At 37.6% G+C, this 18,652-nt stretch overlaps 1 protein-coding gene across 3 annotated transcripts in view; it reads left to right on the top strand.

The window, feature by feature from the left end:
- The window catches only part of SPARCL1 (SPARC like 1), a 51,016-nt gene extending 33,999 nt beyond the window's left edge, over positions 1–17,017 (top strand). For all 3 annotated transcript variants that reach the window (XM_045820323.1, XM_045820324.1, XM_045820322.1), the window contains 9 exons: positions 2,093–2,269; positions 2,645–3,595; positions 4,902–4,974; positions 6,018–6,136; positions 6,606–6,726; positions 8,237–8,373; positions 10,199–10,347; positions 10,940–11,088; positions 16,591–17,017. In XM_045820323.1, coding sequence (XP_045676279.1) covers positions 2,093–2,269; positions 2,645–3,595; positions 4,902–4,974; positions 6,018–6,136; positions 6,606–6,726; positions 8,237–8,373; positions 10,199–10,347; positions 10,940–11,088; positions 16,591–16,619 — 1,905 coding nt within the window. In that variant the 3' untranslated portion in view covers positions 16,620–17,017. The remainder of the gene's footprint in view (positions 1–2,092; positions 2,270–2,644; positions 3,596–4,901; positions 4,975–6,017; positions 6,137–6,605; positions 6,727–8,236; positions 8,374–10,198; positions 10,348–10,939; positions 11,089–16,590) is intronic.
- The last annotated feature ends 1,635 nt before the right edge of the window (positions 17,018–18,652 follow it).

Below are 18,652 nucleotides of genomic sequence, written 5' to 3'. Positions count from 1 at the left end.
TGAGACATGTCAGCAGCCTCAAAGTAACATGAAAGTTTATATATATGTATATGGAACCATGGCCAGATAATCATTTAAATATCCCCCAAAGATCCATCCTTAAACTAAAGGATTTGTGTATTTTTTTTCTTCTTCACCAATTGGAGGAATAAGGCTTGTTTAAATAAACAGAGCAATTTATCTTTTGTCCCTCCTCTCTAGCTCTCTATGTCTAAGATCCTATCCTTGCTTTTTAGATGGATGATGGTAGCTTCTGGTTGACAGATGTGTCAGCGAATATGAACGTCATGCCACCCAGACCAAGCAGTTCTTAGGAAGCAGAATTTATGACCCCTGCTAGAAGTCATGTTGAAGTTGAAATTATATGCTGTCCTCAGAAATTACAAGCATGGCATAAATTATGTTTAGCACAGAAAGGAACTCCCATGGAACCATTGTTTTCTCCAGAAAATGTGTTTTGCCCTTGCAGCTGTTGCTGCAATGTAAACAGGCATCAAACACGTCTTTAAATGAAGTGTTTGAATCACATGCCAGCATATAGACACATTCCAGATGTTTCCTTTCTCAGACAGTTTGTTATCACATGGATGCAGGACATGCTCAAAATGCCTTCTCATAGATTTACCTATTAGAAATCTTGTTTAATTTTCCCCTCCTGCCTGAGGTTTCCAAAAGTCAGTGGATTGATTCTATGTGGCTAGAAGATTCTATGCACATTTCCAGAGGGTATATTGCTATAAATATCGATGTGAGCATAATGATGAAACAATTTCATTTTCAGAATATTTCCAAAAGAAAATAAGCTATCATGTTCTTGTGCATTTCTTCCATTTTGAGGAGGGGACCCTGAGAAGGAAAGAAGCAGAGAGGAGAGGCAATTCTCTACTAATAAGCTTAAAATCTCCTCCCTCTATTGACTGACATGATGCCCCTGCCAACAAGTTGCCAACCTGGTTGCCATTCTTTCTTCTCTTAAAAATAATTTCTTTGGAAATATTTAAAAAGAGTATCACTCTTCCTAGTTGAAAAGATAACAGAAAGCAAGAGAATGAACCAAATCTATAATAAATCCTGTACTTCAAGCCTTTCTTTATATAACACTATCAGCACTACAGGGCCTGCTAAAGTCAATCCAAATGGAATTGAGTTTTATACTTATACCTGGCTCTGACATCTGAGTGTCCACAGCATCTCTGTAATAAAGATTCATGGTGAATATCTGCCTAAGATATCAGACACTTCATATTACCACTGCATGATATTACTACTAGCTATAGTAATTTTTCACTTAGGTAACTAACTCTCTAAAATTTATCAAATATTTTAAGGTACATAACCTTATCTTGATATTTCTGTTCACTTCATCTTGAGAGAAGTCAAGGTAAAGATGAACAAAACCACAGAGAGATAGTAAACAGGAGGGTCAAGAGTTGAAGGGAGGTGCCTTATCTCAACTTCTCCAGCATGCCTCCAATCTTGCTAGAAATAGGAGTCAAATATGTCCTAGCTGCTCTTCCATACTAGACTTGGTGCCTTGTTTCACAGTTTTTTAATTAGTTGACATTAAATTGTTTTATTAAAAGATTTCTTGTTGTATATAGGCTGATAGCATCAAGAAAGGAACCAAATATTGAATAAAATATTTATAATCTTTCTGCTAATTATCAGTAAGTAATTAACTTAAGAAAATGTACAATGCTATACCCTATGAAAAGTGTACAATGCTATACTCTATGGTTAATTTAACTTCAACTTTCTTCTAAACAATATTTTTCAAAATTATAGAGTTCAAATATTTTATAAAAGTTTTAAAAACACAGAAAATAATTCCAAAACTCAAAAGTCATTTTTGCTCTATTTCTACCCACTCTCTGCATGTATAACTTTTCTTAAACATGATTGAAATTCCGTTTCCACTTAAGATTATATTCTGAAAATTTGTTTGTATTCTCAGAAATTCTAGAGAATGTCTTTTAATTAATATTAGAAATGAAGTATATTGCTACTAATAATGCTGACAATAAAGGCTAGCTAAAAATTTTAAGTATTAATAAATATACACAATCATACAAACCAGTTTTTCATTTTCCAGACAAATGCAAGGTTCTTATCTGGCCATTCCCAGCCAACTGCTGATTCCTTGAGTTCCATACAACAGGATGAAGTGTTAGTAACACCTGACAGCACTACAGTGCCCATTTTAAGGGCTGAAGATGCAGAAAATGACAAGGAAACTGCAGCATCTGTAGAAGTCCATCCCAACATTAAGGTAAAAGTCACATGGCTGGTTATGCTAACATAATTTCCAAATTCTCTAAAAGTTTCCATTTCAAAGCATAGTCAAAGAGATTACTTCATTCTTATCTCAGTTTAGTTTCTTTAAAGGTGATCATATCAACTGCCTCCAATCACTAGAAGAGTCATGAGTTTTACTCCTTGGGCTGAGGTGCTATATCATTGTTTAATTTCACAAAATTCAAACTCAAGTAAAACTTGTAGCTATAGAATGTGAAGAACATTATACAAGTTTACACATTTTATAAAGAAAAAGAATAATAAATATTGAATGTTGGCTTATGAATTGTAAATGTGATATATATGTTGAATTATTATTTGTTTAAAAATAAACTTTCTTTCTTTTAAGGCTGAAAAATCTTCCGTACAAAAGTTGAAGGAAGAAAACCATGACCAGCCAGCAGATCAGGACCAGAGTCACAGCCAAGAGCTGGGATTACATGGTCAAGAGGAAAGCGAAAGTGCCTTTCGTGAGAATTCAGAGTACACACCAACTGAAAGTGCATTGGACCTAAAAGTAGATGTGAGTGAACCTCAAAAGAAAAAACTCGCAGAGAACATTGATTTCCTTGCTCCTAATGTTAGTTCTGTTGTAAATTCTGACCAACAAGAAAGCATCACAGAAAAAAAACAAGAACAGCTTACAATTGATTCACATCCTCAGTTGAACAGGAGTAGTGAACATGGTGAAGACCTAAGTGATCAAGAAAACCACCAGCAAGATCCAAACATTCCCAATGGAGAAGAGGAAGGTGAAAAAGGGCCAGGTGCAGTTGGTACCCACAATGATAACCAAGAAAGGGAGACAGAATTTTCCCCAGAGCATTCTAACAGCAAGCAGGAAGAAGACAGTACCCAATCTGATGATATTTTGGAAGAGTTTAACCGACCAACCCAAGTAAGCAAGATGCAGAAAGATGATCTTGAGCAGGTTCACCAAGAACAAGAACAGGGTAACTCCAATGAAGACATGGAAGAGGAAACTATTTCAAAAATCAATAAACACAATCAAGATACTGAATGGCAGAGCCAAGAGGGAAAAGTTGGCCTTGAAGTTATCAGTAACACAGAGGAGATGGAGAAAAAGACTGTTTCTGAGTCTTTGTTCATAGAGCCCACTGATGATGGTGATGATGGCCCCAGACACAGTGCAAGTGAAGACTATTTCATCCCAAGCAAGGCCTTCCAGGAGGCTGAAAGAGCTACTTCCAATTACCATCACTTCAAACATGAGGAGCAAAGAGAAAGAGCACGTGAGAATGAGAATGTCGGTACCAGTGAATATGGAGATTCCCAAGGGGTGAGATTATGTATGGCAATGTTTGCTGATAAAGCACTTAGCTTTATCAAGAAACAGCCATGAGCTTTCTCTACACTCTTCCAGTCTCCTGTACTTATCTCTAACAGTATATTACTAAATACGCTATAATTATTTCTTTTCCTCTGCATCTGTTATTAGGCTGAAAGTGCTTATTTTATCTGTATTCCCCTAGAAAGCAGACCCTGAATTTCAGTGTTGGTGGTTTTTTTTTTTTTTTGAAGTTCAGGGAACAAAGAAGAGTGGGGAAGTTATACAGGGAAGGAAAAGAAGCTAATCAAAGGTACCTGATGAAAGCCATTTGGACAGTGAGAGAGCTGGGGCATTTACACAGGCTGAGAATTGCCAGGAGAAGTGTTAATTGCCTAGAACTTGCAGTCTGTCACTTGAGCAGGTTAAATAAAATTACATGGCTTTGAAGCCACAAAGACACAGATGCCACAGTTGAAAGTACCTGGAGCTAACTAGAATGGTAAACTGATAGATACAAGGTGTGGGAGGCACTGATGACTGCTGCTCCATGCCTTGTCAGTGTCCTGTCCAATCAAGTTGAATTAGCAAGGTCTGCAAAATGCTCTAATAAGAGATCCAGCAATGTTTGTTAATTTAGCTACAAAGATTAAGAAGGACTTCAGCTACAACTTATTAAGAAAACACACAAAAATGGTAATTGGGATACAGCAGAGAGAGGGGTGAGAAGCAGATTGCTATTTGGTTGTTTAGTCATTTGGAGCTTTCATGCAAGACCCTGACAGCCACCCACCAGGAGGTCTTAACACAGCTTTTGGTGGGCAAGGTCAATGATAACCTCAATTACTGAGAACTCTGTTGTCATTCTAATGTGGAGTTTTTCTTACACTTTAGAAACTGGTAAGAGACATTTACCAGTAGCTTTACAGAGACTTCTAACCACAGAATTGCATGATGATATTATACTTCTGCTGTTCTCCCAAGTCCAAAGGGGAGGCTCCAACTTTGCTCCTGATGTTAGTACCAACTTTTATTAACTAATCTCCAGAGATACAGGACTGAATCCAGTTTATGAAGATAGAAATAGCTCCTGTATTCAAAGGGTTACTGAATATTTCCACAGTTGTGACTGGTGTCTCTTTTTGAGATCTGAAAAGATTTGGATAGGAAAAGCTCTGTGAAGGTATGCACAGTAGAGACATAAATCATATAACATAAATTATATATAAATTATACTATATATAAGACATAAATTATATAAAAGTTATTATATATAGATTTCCAATAGATTCAAACTTCTCCTTTTGTTATTATAAAGGCCAAAAAAGCAGAGAGCTCACTGAATGAAGATGAAAGTTCAAGTGAAGGCAGCATGAGGGTATACAATGTTGGTGAGTATGGGCTAAGAAAGCTGTTTATGACCATGTCAAGGAAGAGATGGAACAGGCCACGCTGGGCTATCACTATCCCTTCATTGTGACTACTGCACAGAATTCTCTCCCCAGTTCTCCCCAAGGAAATCTCTCATAAATTGTAGACATTCTCTTGCACACATTTGATATACAGTAGTCTACCCCATTTGTGGCTATGCTTTCTATAGTTTCAGTTATCTGCAGTCAACAGCAGTCCAAAAATACTACATTTTCCCAACCATCAACATCATCTGCTCCTGACACCCAGCCATCAACATCGTCATGATGATCCAGGATCACCCAAAGCCAATGATCTTCTTCTTAACGTATCATCAGAAGGTCAATAGTAGCTTAACACTACTTCTCAATGCCTAATTTCTAAATTATACTTTATCCTAGGTATGTGTGTATAGGAAAAATAACATACTATGAGGTGGTTACTATCATCCATGATTTCAGGCATCCACTAAGGGCCTTGAAAAGTATTCCCTGCAGATAAGGGGTGGGGCTACTGTACAACTATGGGTAAATGTGTTTACAAACTGGAAGTCTTTTTGCAATATTACTGCAAAAGATAGAATTCTTTTTATATAAATCCTTTTCACTTCTGAAAAGAAGTAATTTTATCTTCTTGATTCTTTAATCCATAATTTACTAGTAAATTTAATATTTAATTAAGACACAGTTACCAATCACAAATATTTCACATTTTAACACAACAAAATTCTCATGGCTTATCTGAACAACTTGTACAAAATTGCACTATAGACTTCAGACTATGACCATTGCAGGCAGACCAAGAGTTATTTGCTTTTTCTAAATCTCTGATCTAAAGTGCACAGAAAATCTGGGCTATTGTATAAAATAGTCTGATGCCATAAAGCCCCACCTGAAAATTTCATTAAAATAGTTTCTAACATTTTCCCAAATTTTCTCTTATTATTGAAGGTGGAGCTAATTATCTGGGTGAATTTGAGTTTACATATTCAATTTAGCTTATCCTGTTCAAACTTTTCTCTTAGATTCTTGCATGAATTTCCAGTGTAAAAGAGGACACATGTGTCAGGCTGACCAACAGGGAAAACCCCACTGTGTTTGCCAAGATCCAGCGACTTGCCCTCCTTCAAAGCTCCTTGACCAAGTAAGTATTCTACAAACTGGTCTCCAAGGAGCACCAACTAGTGATTTAAATGAAAGGAGCAATTGAAATTTTTTGTTAAAAAAGGTAAAAGCCCAGGATACCATCTAATATTTGAATTAATATTAAATAGGAACAAATACCAGGACAATCAAAGAATTTCACCTGTGCCCTAAAGTGGTAATAATGGCACTGATCTATAAGAAATCACTTTAAAATTCATTCTATCTTTGGAACATCTTCAGTTTTCATTCTACTGGGCTCATCTAAAACTAAATTGCCATCACCACTGGTATAATTTAGTTGATATTTTTGTGCCAAGTGGGACAGTTATGATTTTAATAACCTCACCTACCTGACCACATGTGTGGCACAGCAGTTCTACCAAACAGACCATGAGCTTTGAGGAGCAGAGTGTTTTCCCAATGAACATCTGGAAACATGACCTTTTCCTCATGCTTATCTTTACTAGGTTTGTGGGACTGACAATGAGACCTATGCTAGCTCCTGCCATCTGTTTGCTGCAAAGTGCAGACTGGAGGGGACCAAAAAGGGGCACCAGCTGCAGCTGGATTATTTTGGCGCCTGCAAATGTAAGACTCTGTCACTACTGCTAACCACCATTGCTGAGACAGTTTGGGGTGAATCTGCATATCTGAATAATACACTTACATGTACTCAGACACAAATGGGAGAAAACTAATGTAGTTCTGATCCCAGGCTGCACATTAAAATCAACTGGGAAGACTTAAAAAATAAGAAGAATGTGCAGGCTTTAACTATAAGAGATTTCAATTTTATTGTACTGGGTTGGAACCTTGGCATTGCTTTTCATTGGTTTTTGAAGTAACCTAGATAATTTTAATGTTATCCAGGGCTCAGAACCACTGCATAATGTTATCCACTTAATAACTGAGATGGAATTTTGCTAAATTATTTGTCCCTTTCTCTCATCAAGTTAAGCCTCTGCCAAGAAGTTTAATGACAGCATCTTCTTCCAGAAATTTTTTTTAAATTGTCTTCCTTTCCCAGGATATTCTCAGTTGTCTTTGGATCTCCTCACTGCTAAGTGATTCTCCACATTAGCTAGGCTCTCTAATATTTCCATTTCTCTTCTCCTTATGGACCCATGAGAGTATTAAACTTCTCAGCCCCTCAGCCCCTTTGACTTTAGATGTTGCCATGTGGGTTCTTTGTCCAAGGAAATTTGAGCAAAAATCTGTGTGCATTCTGGACGCAGCATGTCAGACCTGGTGCACAGTTCTCCATGCCCCCTTTTCCTTGTGTTGAGATAGTGTTGAGATGGTGGAGTCTGCATCACTCTGAGCTCCACACAGACTGCAATGAGCAGAGAACCCTCCTGCCAGCTGGTGTTGGACTTGTAGCAGGTCCAAGAAGCAAATCTTTGATGTAATGTACCACATGATATCTCTATAGTTAACACTGCTGTCTGGTATATTTGAAACTTGCTAAGAGAGTAGATCCTGAAAGCTCTCAACACAAGTAAAGAAAAAAAAATTTTGGAACTATATGAAGTAATGGATATTAACCAAATGTATTGTGGTAATCATTTCACATCGTATGTGTGTCAAGTCATTATGCTGCACACCTTAAATTTATAGTGCTGTACTTCAATTATATCTCAACAGAACTTAAAAAACAAACAAACTTTGTTCCCTTAAGTCACTAGGATTTAAAATTATTACCTTGTGACTATAGAATAAGCTAACTTCTACCTTTTCCTTTTTCCTCTAATAAATAGCTCTTGTGTGCTCCACCTCTAAATTCCAGTCTCTGGTTCTAGAGAAATGGTTCTCAGCCATAGCTGCACATTAAAATGACTTCTGGAGCCTCTGAAACATCCTGATGCCCAGGCTTCACCCCAGAGCAATAAAATCAGAATTTCTTCAAATGGAAGCTGGCATCTGATGTGTTTTTTAAACACGCAGGGCAATTCTGCTGTGCCACTGGGGTTAAGGGTCACTGTTGTATTGACTTGGTGATGAGGATGCTGTCAGTAACCATGCTTCCTATTCTGAGGACTCCTATAGGACAAGAGTGAGCCCCAAAGGTTAACACTGATTTACTTTCTGGTTGAAACAGCTATTCCTCCTTGTACGGACTTTGAAGTGACTCAGTTTCCTCTAAGAATGAGAGACTGGCTCAAGAATATCCTCATACAGCTTTATGAGTCTGACCCTAAACACACTGGATATTTAAATGAGAAGCAGAGGAATAAGGTAAGTTATCCACAATCAGCTCCCTAAGTGTGTGTCTACAAGGCCTGAGGAAAAAAGATATCAGGGGGTGTGATGGGGAGGGGCACTATGTTCCTTTGCATATAGCAAAAGCTCACTTTGCCTCCCTAAGCCTGGCTAGCACATATAGATAAACAGAATAAGAGTGGTCACATTTCTTGCTGTAAGGTATGGGATATGACCAAATCATCCCATTCCTATGCAAAGGGCAAAAGCCTGAGCAAGGGCTCTTCACCTCATACCTAGAGCAACTTCTGGTTCAGCAAACTGAACCTCAGTTCAGCATTTATATACTCAGGCCTAGACATGTTATTTCAATCAAATTGTCTTTTGCCCTTATAAGCCAAACATAGATTTATGATACAGGAGAATTTGTTACTCACAATGTCAGTAATATACTTAGATTAAACTGAGCATAATATTGATTCCAGAAGTTCCCAGGAAAAATGTATTCATCAGATAGTTATTAAGTGCATCCTAGGTACCTGGAATTGGTTAATGTGCTGGAGATCCAGCTATGAACAAAATAAAAATCTCTGCCTTTATGATCTTACATTCTAGACAAAAAGACAGATTCAACAAGTAAGTGTATATGTATGCATTTAAATACATGTATATGTATATATTTATACAGGCAAATATCTATAAAATATGTCAGGTGGAATGAAATGTGCCATGAAAGAAAAAATAAAACAAGAAGGAGGGTGTGCATGAACTGTGTCAAATGGTATGTGCAGGTTGTGAGATAAGGACTAAGAGATGGCCACTGATCTGGAATGTGGTGATTGGAGTTGGACCTTGACAAGAGCTGTTAATGCAGAGTAGAGAGGAGAAAAGCTTGAGTGGACAGGGTTCAAAATAGAATAAGAGGAAGAATATGGAAACAGCAAGTATAAATAGTATTTTCAAGACATTTTGCTGTAAAGGGAAAAAGGGAAATAGAGTGGAAGCTGTAGGGGAATGTGAGTTTAAGAGTTCCCCTCTGCCAGTGGGAGATGATAGAGGATAATTGTGTGCTTCTGGAAATAACCCAGTAGAGGAGGAAAGATACCCAACTGCCACAGGGTCTTCCTGAGTAAATGATAAGGGGTGGGCTCCTGAGCATCAGTGAGGGATGGGCTTAGGTTAAGAGCACAGGAAGTTTCGCACATGGTGTTAAGAAGGGCAGTTCATAGATGTGGTCATGGGAATGGGTAGAAGTTCCAATCTGACTGCTTCTAATTACTTGGTGAAATAATGGGTGACATCACAAGCTGAGAGTTTTCCACACATTGCCCCCAAATAGTTCCCACCCTCTTTTTTCAATACATCATCACAGAGAGTCTTGAGAGCATTAGAAACAAGGCAGAAATTTCAATGAGGGTGGCCAGACAGTATCACAGCAGGACTGAACTGAGACTGAGCAGGCAGTGGGTGGCAATACGCTGAGGATTAAGAAAGGAATATGCCACCTGGGAAGTGTAGGACTTCCCACTTACTAATCAACAGTTTTGCCTAAATCAATTTAGCCCTTTTCAACCAAACCTTCTCAGAGTTTTAAGGAATGCAGTAAACACTATTTAAAAGAAAAAGTCAAAACAGCCAAATTTGTTCTGAAAAATTTTTTAAATGTTAGCTGTTATTCAATGTAGAAAAAAGAAAAGCTGTAACATTCATTAGAAAGTGTTTCTTCTAGTCTCATACAATGGCCTGGGCTTGTTTTCATCTGACATGTTATTATTACTCTTCAAGTAAGGTTTAGCAAGAGATCATTTGATTACACTTCTCTGATCCTCTGATGTTCTGTCTTGTCGCTTCCTAATTACAGGTCAAGAAAATTTACCTGGATGAAAAGAGGCTCTTGCCTGGGAACCACTCCATTGACCTTCTCTTAAGGGACTTTAAGAAAAACTACCACATGTATGTGTATCCTGTACACTGGCAATTTAGTGAACTTGACCAAAATCCTATGGACAGGTAAAAACTCTTTAAGTTCCCATAACTAAGTCATCTCCCTAATATAATGTCTAGTTATCTGTACAAAGAACATTCTAAACAGATTTAGGAAATTTCCCATTTTCAGTCTAGAACACTGAAATGCCAAACAAATGTGGTTAGGTGTCTAAACCTACAACTGCTTTGGAAATAGCAGATTATGGTCACATCCCAGCTCCCAAATTCACTTGTTAGGGTCCAGCCTCCCATAGAGACTCTCATAACTCTCATTGTTGATCATAAAATCCCAAGATAATTTGATTGGCCCAGTTTGGGTCGAGTGCCTACATCTGGAATAGTCAGGCATGACCAGATGGGACAAGCTTGATTGCTGGGGTGCACCCCTATAAATTTAGGGTAGATGGAGGACAGTGAGGAAGGAAACTGAATCAACACCCCAAAACCCATGTATCTTACTCATAAATAGTTTATTTCATTTGCAACTTTTCATGACTGTACTACTTATTTGCCATACTCAGCAACCTTGTGGAAGAAAAATGCCCTCGGTGATTTTAAGTATTAACTTTCATACACAAGCCACCCAGTTAATAAGCTGCCATTTGTATCATTGCAGAGTTTTGACACGTTCTGAACTTGCTCCTTTGCGAGCCTCTCTGGTGCCCATGGAACACTGCATAACTCGCTTCTTCAATGAGTGTGACCCCAATAAAGATAAGCACATCACCCTGAAGGAGTGGGGCCACTGCTTTGGACTTAAAGAAGGTAAATTCATTATCATTGTCCAGACAAACCCTGAGCCCTATAGCCCTTATAGAGCTAGGTCCCACTGTGCGTTCAAATTGAAACCTAGACACAACAAGGTGACGGTGTTCCAGACAGGACATCTTCAGAGTAGGCGCTGTCATGGCAAGGTTAAGTTTTACTCCCTTTATGATACTCTGATTTCAAAGAGTAGCAAATGTGAATATTTAGGGAATAACTACATTGAGGTCTCAGCAGTTGGTAAGCCTGAGAAAATGATGTGAATCCAGAGAGTTGTGCCAAATCTCAGAAGACTGTACTTTTTTAAAAGTATATTTTATTGATTATGCTATTATAGTTGTCCCAATCTTTTTCTCCCCTATATCCTCCTCTACCCTGTAGCCCCCCAACCACCAGCATTCCCACCTCCACTTAGTTCATGTCCATGGGTCATACATATACGTTCTTTGCTTCTCTATTTACTATACTATTCTTAACCTCCCCCTGTCTATTTTGTACCTACCATTTATTCTTCTTATTCCCTTTACCTTTTCCCCCCATTCTGGCCCCTCCCTCTCCCTGCTGATGACACTCCATGTGATCTCCATTTCTGTGATTCTGTTCCTGTTCTAGTTTTTTCTTGCTTTGTTTTTGTTACTGATTTTTAGATTCAGTTGTTGATAGTTGTGAGTTTGCTCTCATTTTACTATTCATAGTTTTTTATCTTCTTTTTCTTAGATAAGTGCCTTTAACATTTCTTATAATAAGGGCTTGGTGATGATGAACTCCTTTAACTCAACCTTATCTTGGAAGCACTTTTATCTGCCCTTCCATGCTAAATGAAAGCTTTGCTGGACAGAGTAATCTTGGATGCAGGTCCTTGCCTTTCCTGACTTCAAATACTTCTTTCCAGCCCTTTCTTGCCTGTAGGGTTTGAGAAATCAGCTGACAGCTTTATGGAAACTCCTTTGTAGGTAACTCTCGCCTTTCCTCTTGCTGCTTTGAGATTCTGTCCTTATCTTTAATCTTGGGTAACTTAATTATGATGTGTCTTTTCTTGGAACCAATTACTTTGGGACTCTCGGAGCTTCTCAGACTTCCTGGAAGCCTATTTCCTTTGCCAGATTGGAGAAGTTTTCCTTCATTATTTGTTCAAATAAGTTTTCAATTTCTTGTTCTTCCTCTTATCCATCTGGCACCCCTATAATTCAGATGTTGGAGCATTTGAAGTTGTCCCAGGAGTTCCTAAGCCTCTCCTCATTTTTTTGAATTCTTGTTTCTTTATAAGAAACATCCATCTGTTCCAGTTGGATGTTTATTTTTTTCTTTTGTTTCATATAATTGATTTGACTCCTGGCTGCTTTCCCCTCACTGTTGGTTCCCTGTATATTTTCTTTCACTTCACTTTGTGTAGCCTTCATTTCTTCCTTCATTTTGCAACTGAGTTCAATCAATTCTGTGAGCATCCTGATTACCTGTGTTTTGAACTCTGCATCAGATAGGTTGGCTATCTCCTTGTCACTTAGTTCTTTTTCTGGAGTTTTTATCTGTTTTTTTCCCTTGGGCCATACCTTTTTGTCTTGGAGCACCTGTTATGTTTCAGGAGTGGAGCCTTAGGTATTTGTCATGTCACGGCAACCCTCTTGTAGTGTTGTGGTGCTGTGGGGGAGAGGTCAGAAAGGGAACAATGCTGCTTGCTCAGCTCCCATCCCACTGTCTGTCACTTCCCTCACTTCCCACAAGCAGATTATGCTCTTTCAGGAGCTGATTCACAGGTGGGTGGATTTGTGTATGTTTGGGGACCCTATGAGCCTCTCCAATGGACTCTGGTGTGAGACAGGAAGTTTCTCCCACTGCCACAACCCTCACAGATGTTTCACCACCAGGGGTTTTGAGTTTTTAGTTTTCCACTCTAAAACCTGGATTTCAAGGTCTGTCTCACTCCCCCGTTGTTCCTCCCAGCTTATCTGCACACAAATGTGGGATCTCCCGGGTGGTCTGCTGCCATGCCTTGCCTTGCCTTGCTGTGTGTCCTCTCCACCCAGGCTGCTCATCTCCACCCCTCCATACCAGTCTGGATGAATGTTTCTTTATTCCTTGGCGTGGGACTTCCGTGCAGTTTGATTTTCTGGCAGTTTGGTTGTTCTTTGTTTTTACATTGGTTATTATCCTTCTTGTGGTTGTGCGAGGAAGTGAAATGTTTCTGCCTACACCTCCATCTTGGCTAGAACTCAGAAGACTGCCTTTCTGAGGGAAGGATTTTATATCCTCTCTAAACCTGGATACTGAGCCGAACTTTTAAAAGTCATATGTAAAGAGTAAAACAGCTAGCCTCGCTCTGCCATTGGGGAATTCATTACCAACACACTGGGAATCACATGTTGTGTCCCAGTGTTATTCCTTTAATCCAAAAGTGCCCAATTATTTCATCCTCAGTGACAAAAATAAAATATAATATAATATAATATAATATAATATAATGAAACAAAATGAAAAGAGGGTTCTTTCTTTATCCCCACAATGGAAGTATTTAAATTTAGACATTTGTTTTACTGGCTTATGTCTTAATTTACTTCCTTTTCTTTTCCTAACCTAGAGTTGTTTTTATGAGCAAGCATGTTTACAACAACTAAGATTTGAAAGATGTTAAAAAATATGCATGTGACCAAAACTGCTTGTAGATTGTAAATGAACAATGAACATCATATATCTAAAGCAGAAGTTTTATACATATATTCACAACATACATCTAGAATGACATATAATTAAACAGTAAAAAAAAGTAAGTTCCTCAAAGGTCAGAATTTCCCAAAAAGAAGTAACTTATGTGACCTTCACTTTAAAAATATTCTTTATGCATATACATAATGCCTTAAAATTAGAGATACAGAGCTGAGAGTATGGTTTAGTTATTTGTTCATAAATAGACAAGCACAAAAGGTTAGTTCTTTGTCTCTTCAATATTATTCTGTGAAATAAGCACTGTAATGAACAAAGAATGTATATTTTTGTAAGCAACTAGTTCTGGGTATTAGTTGTCCATCGCTGAATAACAAAGCTTAGAAACTTAAAATCCCTCTCACAGTTTCTTAGGGTCAAGGGTCAGGATCCCAGCCATAGTTTACTCAGATGGTTCTGGCTGAGGGTCTGCTCTAAACTCTCTCACAGGGCAGTTGTCAAGAGGCTTCAGCTCCCCAGCATGTGGTCCTCCCCATAGGACTGCTCACAGCTTGACACCTGCTTTCCTCCAGAGTGAAAGATCAGGGAGAGAGAGTCCAAGCCTGAGGCCCTGATATCTTTCATAACCTAATCTCAGAAGTGACATATTACTTCTGCCATATTAGGGTCACACAGACCAAACCTGCTACAATGTGGGAGGAGATACAGGAGGTGGGGATCCTTGGGAGCCATCTTGGAGGCCGGATGGCACATACAGTTTATACCTTGTCAGCATTGATAAATAAAAAAATAACGTTATTAAGACTCAGATGTACAAGGAACATGTATAAAGGACCCATGGTGGAGACTGACTGGGGAGGGGTAGGGCAGGGGAGCAAAGGGGGAAAAATTAGGACAACTATAATTAAACAACAATAAAAAAAGTAAATAGAGACAAAAAAGACTCAGATTCATACAAATAATGCCAATTTCTGTTCTAACACTTATTCTATAAGCATAGTACTTACAAATTCAAATATACCCAGAAAAATCGTCCCATGTCTCCAATTCTCATGTTAAAAGATACCCAAGTACAGCTGCCCCACCTATTCCACTCCATTTGGAAGAGGGAATAACTTAGCTGGAGCAGGGTGTACTTACTTAAGAAGCCCATGCTCTTCTATTTGGAACTGGATTGAAAAGGTGAATTTGAACCATTTATTTAAAAAAACAAGTCACGCTTTGCTGTTCTTTGGAAACTTCTAGCAGCTCTTCAGCCTGTAGGCTCACTCAGGCTCTGTGCTGGTCGGTTGTCTGGGAGGAGCAGGAAGAGCTTAAGATTCAGTGACTCGCAAAGCTCCTAATGGTCTTGTTTGTTCACTGTGGTTTGGCTGTGATTACATTATTTTGAAGAAGGGAAAAAATTATCACACAATGAGGCAATAAAGCAGATATGAAACACTTGGTCAGAACAAGTAAACATGTTACTGCTTTGGGATACAGCTAGGGAAAGCAAAAAAAAAATCTCTATTTGTAAGTATACCCTTTATTCCCTTGGGGCTGATAATTCAACAGAAAAAGAGACAACTTTAGCCAGGGTTTTCCTGAATTTTAATTGCCTTTGATGTGAACTAAATGTGCTCAAATACTCCAGCTCTGTCATTAACTATCTATGTGAATTAGGGCTTGCCACTCATACCCAGCAGGTCTCATTTTCCTGTATAAAAGCAGTTCAATTAAGAGAAGGAGGAGTCTTATTTATTCACTACCCAGGACATAACATATGTGTACTTATTGACATATATCACACTAATCTTTAGAAAACCTTCCAAATGAGACTAATAGGGTAAATGAGTCAGATCACACAGGTCCTACCAAGCCAGTTAAAGACATTATCCTAAGCATACTGAGATATCACCAAAGTGTTTTAAACAAGGGAGTGGTTTCATTGAATTTGTATTTCAGAAAGTGTCTTTTGGTTATGTTGTGGAGAAGCCAAAGAACAGTGGAGATGATACTGTGGTAAATTCAGGCAAGAAAAGATGAGAACTTGAACTAGGGCAGTTGCATTAGAGAAAAGAATAATAAACATATAAGATATGGATTAAAAATATAAATTTACTCAAGATATATTCAAGAATACAAGCCTATTCAACTATTTGCTAAATAAGTAAATTTATGAGACTGTTATCCCAATTTTACAAATGAAGCCTATGCTCAAAAGAAATATACCAAAGCTCATACTCTTTCCCACTCTTAGGACCAAAGGAAGATTTATATTGGGCAGGAAAATTACCTGGTGCCCCTACAGGGCAGTAGTTTAGTATGCTTCCAATTAATCTGCTTTAAGTATTTGCTCAACAATTACTGAGTGAGGGTGGGCCATACTGGTAAGAAGTGGTCTTATATCCCCCAGAGGAGGCTGTTTTCCTCTACATGTGTGGCAACATGTTCTTTTCCAATTATTTGATTGGAGATTTGATGTAACTGGCACTCTACACCTCCTTATTTCCATTATGTTTTAGCAACCCCATAGATTAGTATACTTGCACTCTTGGCCGGGCTTTCCCTCAACATCCTCTATCAGTGGTTCTCAGCCCTATATCAGAACTACCTGCAGAGCTTTCTAAACATGTACATACCATTGGCACACCCCCGTGGCTTCTGATTCAAGAAACCAAGGGTGAAGCCTGAAGTTATATATTTTTAAAAGTTTCATAGGTGATGTCGATGTCCTACCAGGGCTGAGAACCATCGTGCTGCCTTATTAATTACTGTTCCAATCCTTCAGCTCTGTCATTTGTTCATATTACTCCTTTGTCTAGTTTCTAAAAATGTGCTTTGTTTTGTTTTCATTTTTTACAGAAGACATAGATGAAAATCTCCTGTTTTGAATTAAGATCTGAAAGAACTCAAACTTCCCAGTATCATCCTCTGTTCTGGCCACTTCTGAAATACGTGCAGCCATGACACTTGTAGATTTAATTTAGCAAATGTTTGCATGTCTGAGAAGACAATGAGTGTAATTGCTTGATAACTGTATGTGCACCAGGCATTTAATATTAACTTTGGAAATAAAACTTTAAAATTAAGTAAAGTCAATAAATGCAAAATACTGTATGCTGTTTGTAAACAGGAGCTTAATGCATCACTCCACATCCATTTGTGAGATACATTCATTTTGTCCATTATATAATATGCATGTCAAGGAAATGGAATAATGCTCATTTGTTGTTAATGTATATTATTTTCAATGTCTTAATACCCTAATAAAAATCCATAGAATCCCAAATGCTTATTCAAGTTTATTTCTAGTCATTTATTTAAAGACCAACCCAGGGCTCACACTTCATATCTAATTACAATTGTGCTTCTTAAACCCTGAAACTTAAAAAAAAAAACTGTGAGTGTGACTGGGAAAAATGCTTCCTATGGGAAACAAACATTCAGTTGTTAGATGGTAGTTGCTCATGAATGTCCTTTGTCATAAGTTTAAACAGAAAAAAGGGAGGGTCTTTACCAAATTCAATTAAAATGTGAATGATTACGCACTACTCGATGCAACTAATTTTAGCTTTTACTCAGGCGTCCATATATGTTTAGAGAGAGGGTAGCCCTGAAAAATTTCTACACATTTCATGACCTCAAAATATAGTAAAGATAACATGGACAGTGGAGATTCCTACATAGTCTTGATGGCCAACATAGTCAGAGATAAATATTAGTAATGTAAGTTGAAAGCAAGAAAATTTATCATAAATGTGTTCCCATTTGATCTCTTCTTTGGTAACTATTATTAATACAGTAAAAGCTAGATTGCAACAATATAAAAGTCACCATAATAGTGTTTTCCAAGGTCTGGAAGACCCTGTCACCCACTTTATTCTACTTAAAATATCTGAAATAAAACAAAATGGTTTTTTAAATATATTTTCCTACAGGAAACAAAAGACATCAATATAATTAGCTTTGATTATTTCTTCAAACAAAAAAAATGTGTTGTTAAGAGCCTCATCTATGATAACCACTGAGTGTGCCCCTAAGTTTTTATATCAGAATAATCTCTGATTAACGTCAAAATTGCTTTTATCTTTTTTCTTAGCTCAATGGGTCACTTCTTAACTAGACCACAACACACCATATAATGTCTACATAAAGTTCACTTTGATGAATCAGAATCTAATTATTATTTATAATTTTTCCCAACTAGGGAAATAACTTTAGAATTTTCTTATGTGTACCTCCAAAGAAATGTCATAAAAGGTCTTAACTAATTACAAACCAAGTTTCTAATTATGAATTTTCTGGGAACAGTGAAATTGTATTTGGAGGTATTAATGTGACCTAAATTATCATTTTAAAGTTTTTTTACATGTTTTGGAATAGTGAAAAGTGATTTAATGCTAAAGACATTACCTAAATATTTACTAAAACTGTTTTAATTAAAAATAATTTTCATTTTGAAATGAAAATTATTATTTAATAATAGGGAATTATAGAAACTTAAAATTTTCTGTCTGTTAAGGCTCCCATGTGCATTGCTGCCCTAAATGATATATTGTAGAAGCACTTTAATATTCTTGGTGGACACAGTTTTTAATTGTGGGTTGTGATAAAGACATTAGTCTAATCCCAACCAAGGGGATGAAGTTATTTTCTCAGTAATCAGTCTATAACCCTATCTCTGTGTAATTGAGATACTTTGTAAGTTGGAGTTTCTAGTCTGGAAACAGTTATTCAGCTTAGCTTTGAATTTTGTGACTCATATTGCCCATAACCATAAAGGCATTAATTAGTAACACAGCTTAAATACCAGATGGGTGTCAGATTCTAGGAGACCACACTGTTCCTTGAATTCTTGCTCCGAGGGCCATTTGAAGCAAAGGTAATTTTAAAAGGACATATTTGGGCTGATTCTATTGCACTA

The sequence above is a fragment of the Phyllostomus hastatus genome, unplaced genomic scaffold (genome assembly GCF_019186645.2).
Source record: "Phyllostomus hastatus isolate PE091 unplaced genomic scaffold, TTU_PhHast_1.1 phas_scaffold_39, whole genome shotgun sequence".
NCBI lineage: Eukaryota > Metazoa > Chordata > Mammalia > Chiroptera > Phyllostomidae > Phyllostomus > Phyllostomus hastatus.
This window is presented reverse-complemented; position numbering and strand designations above follow the sequence as displayed.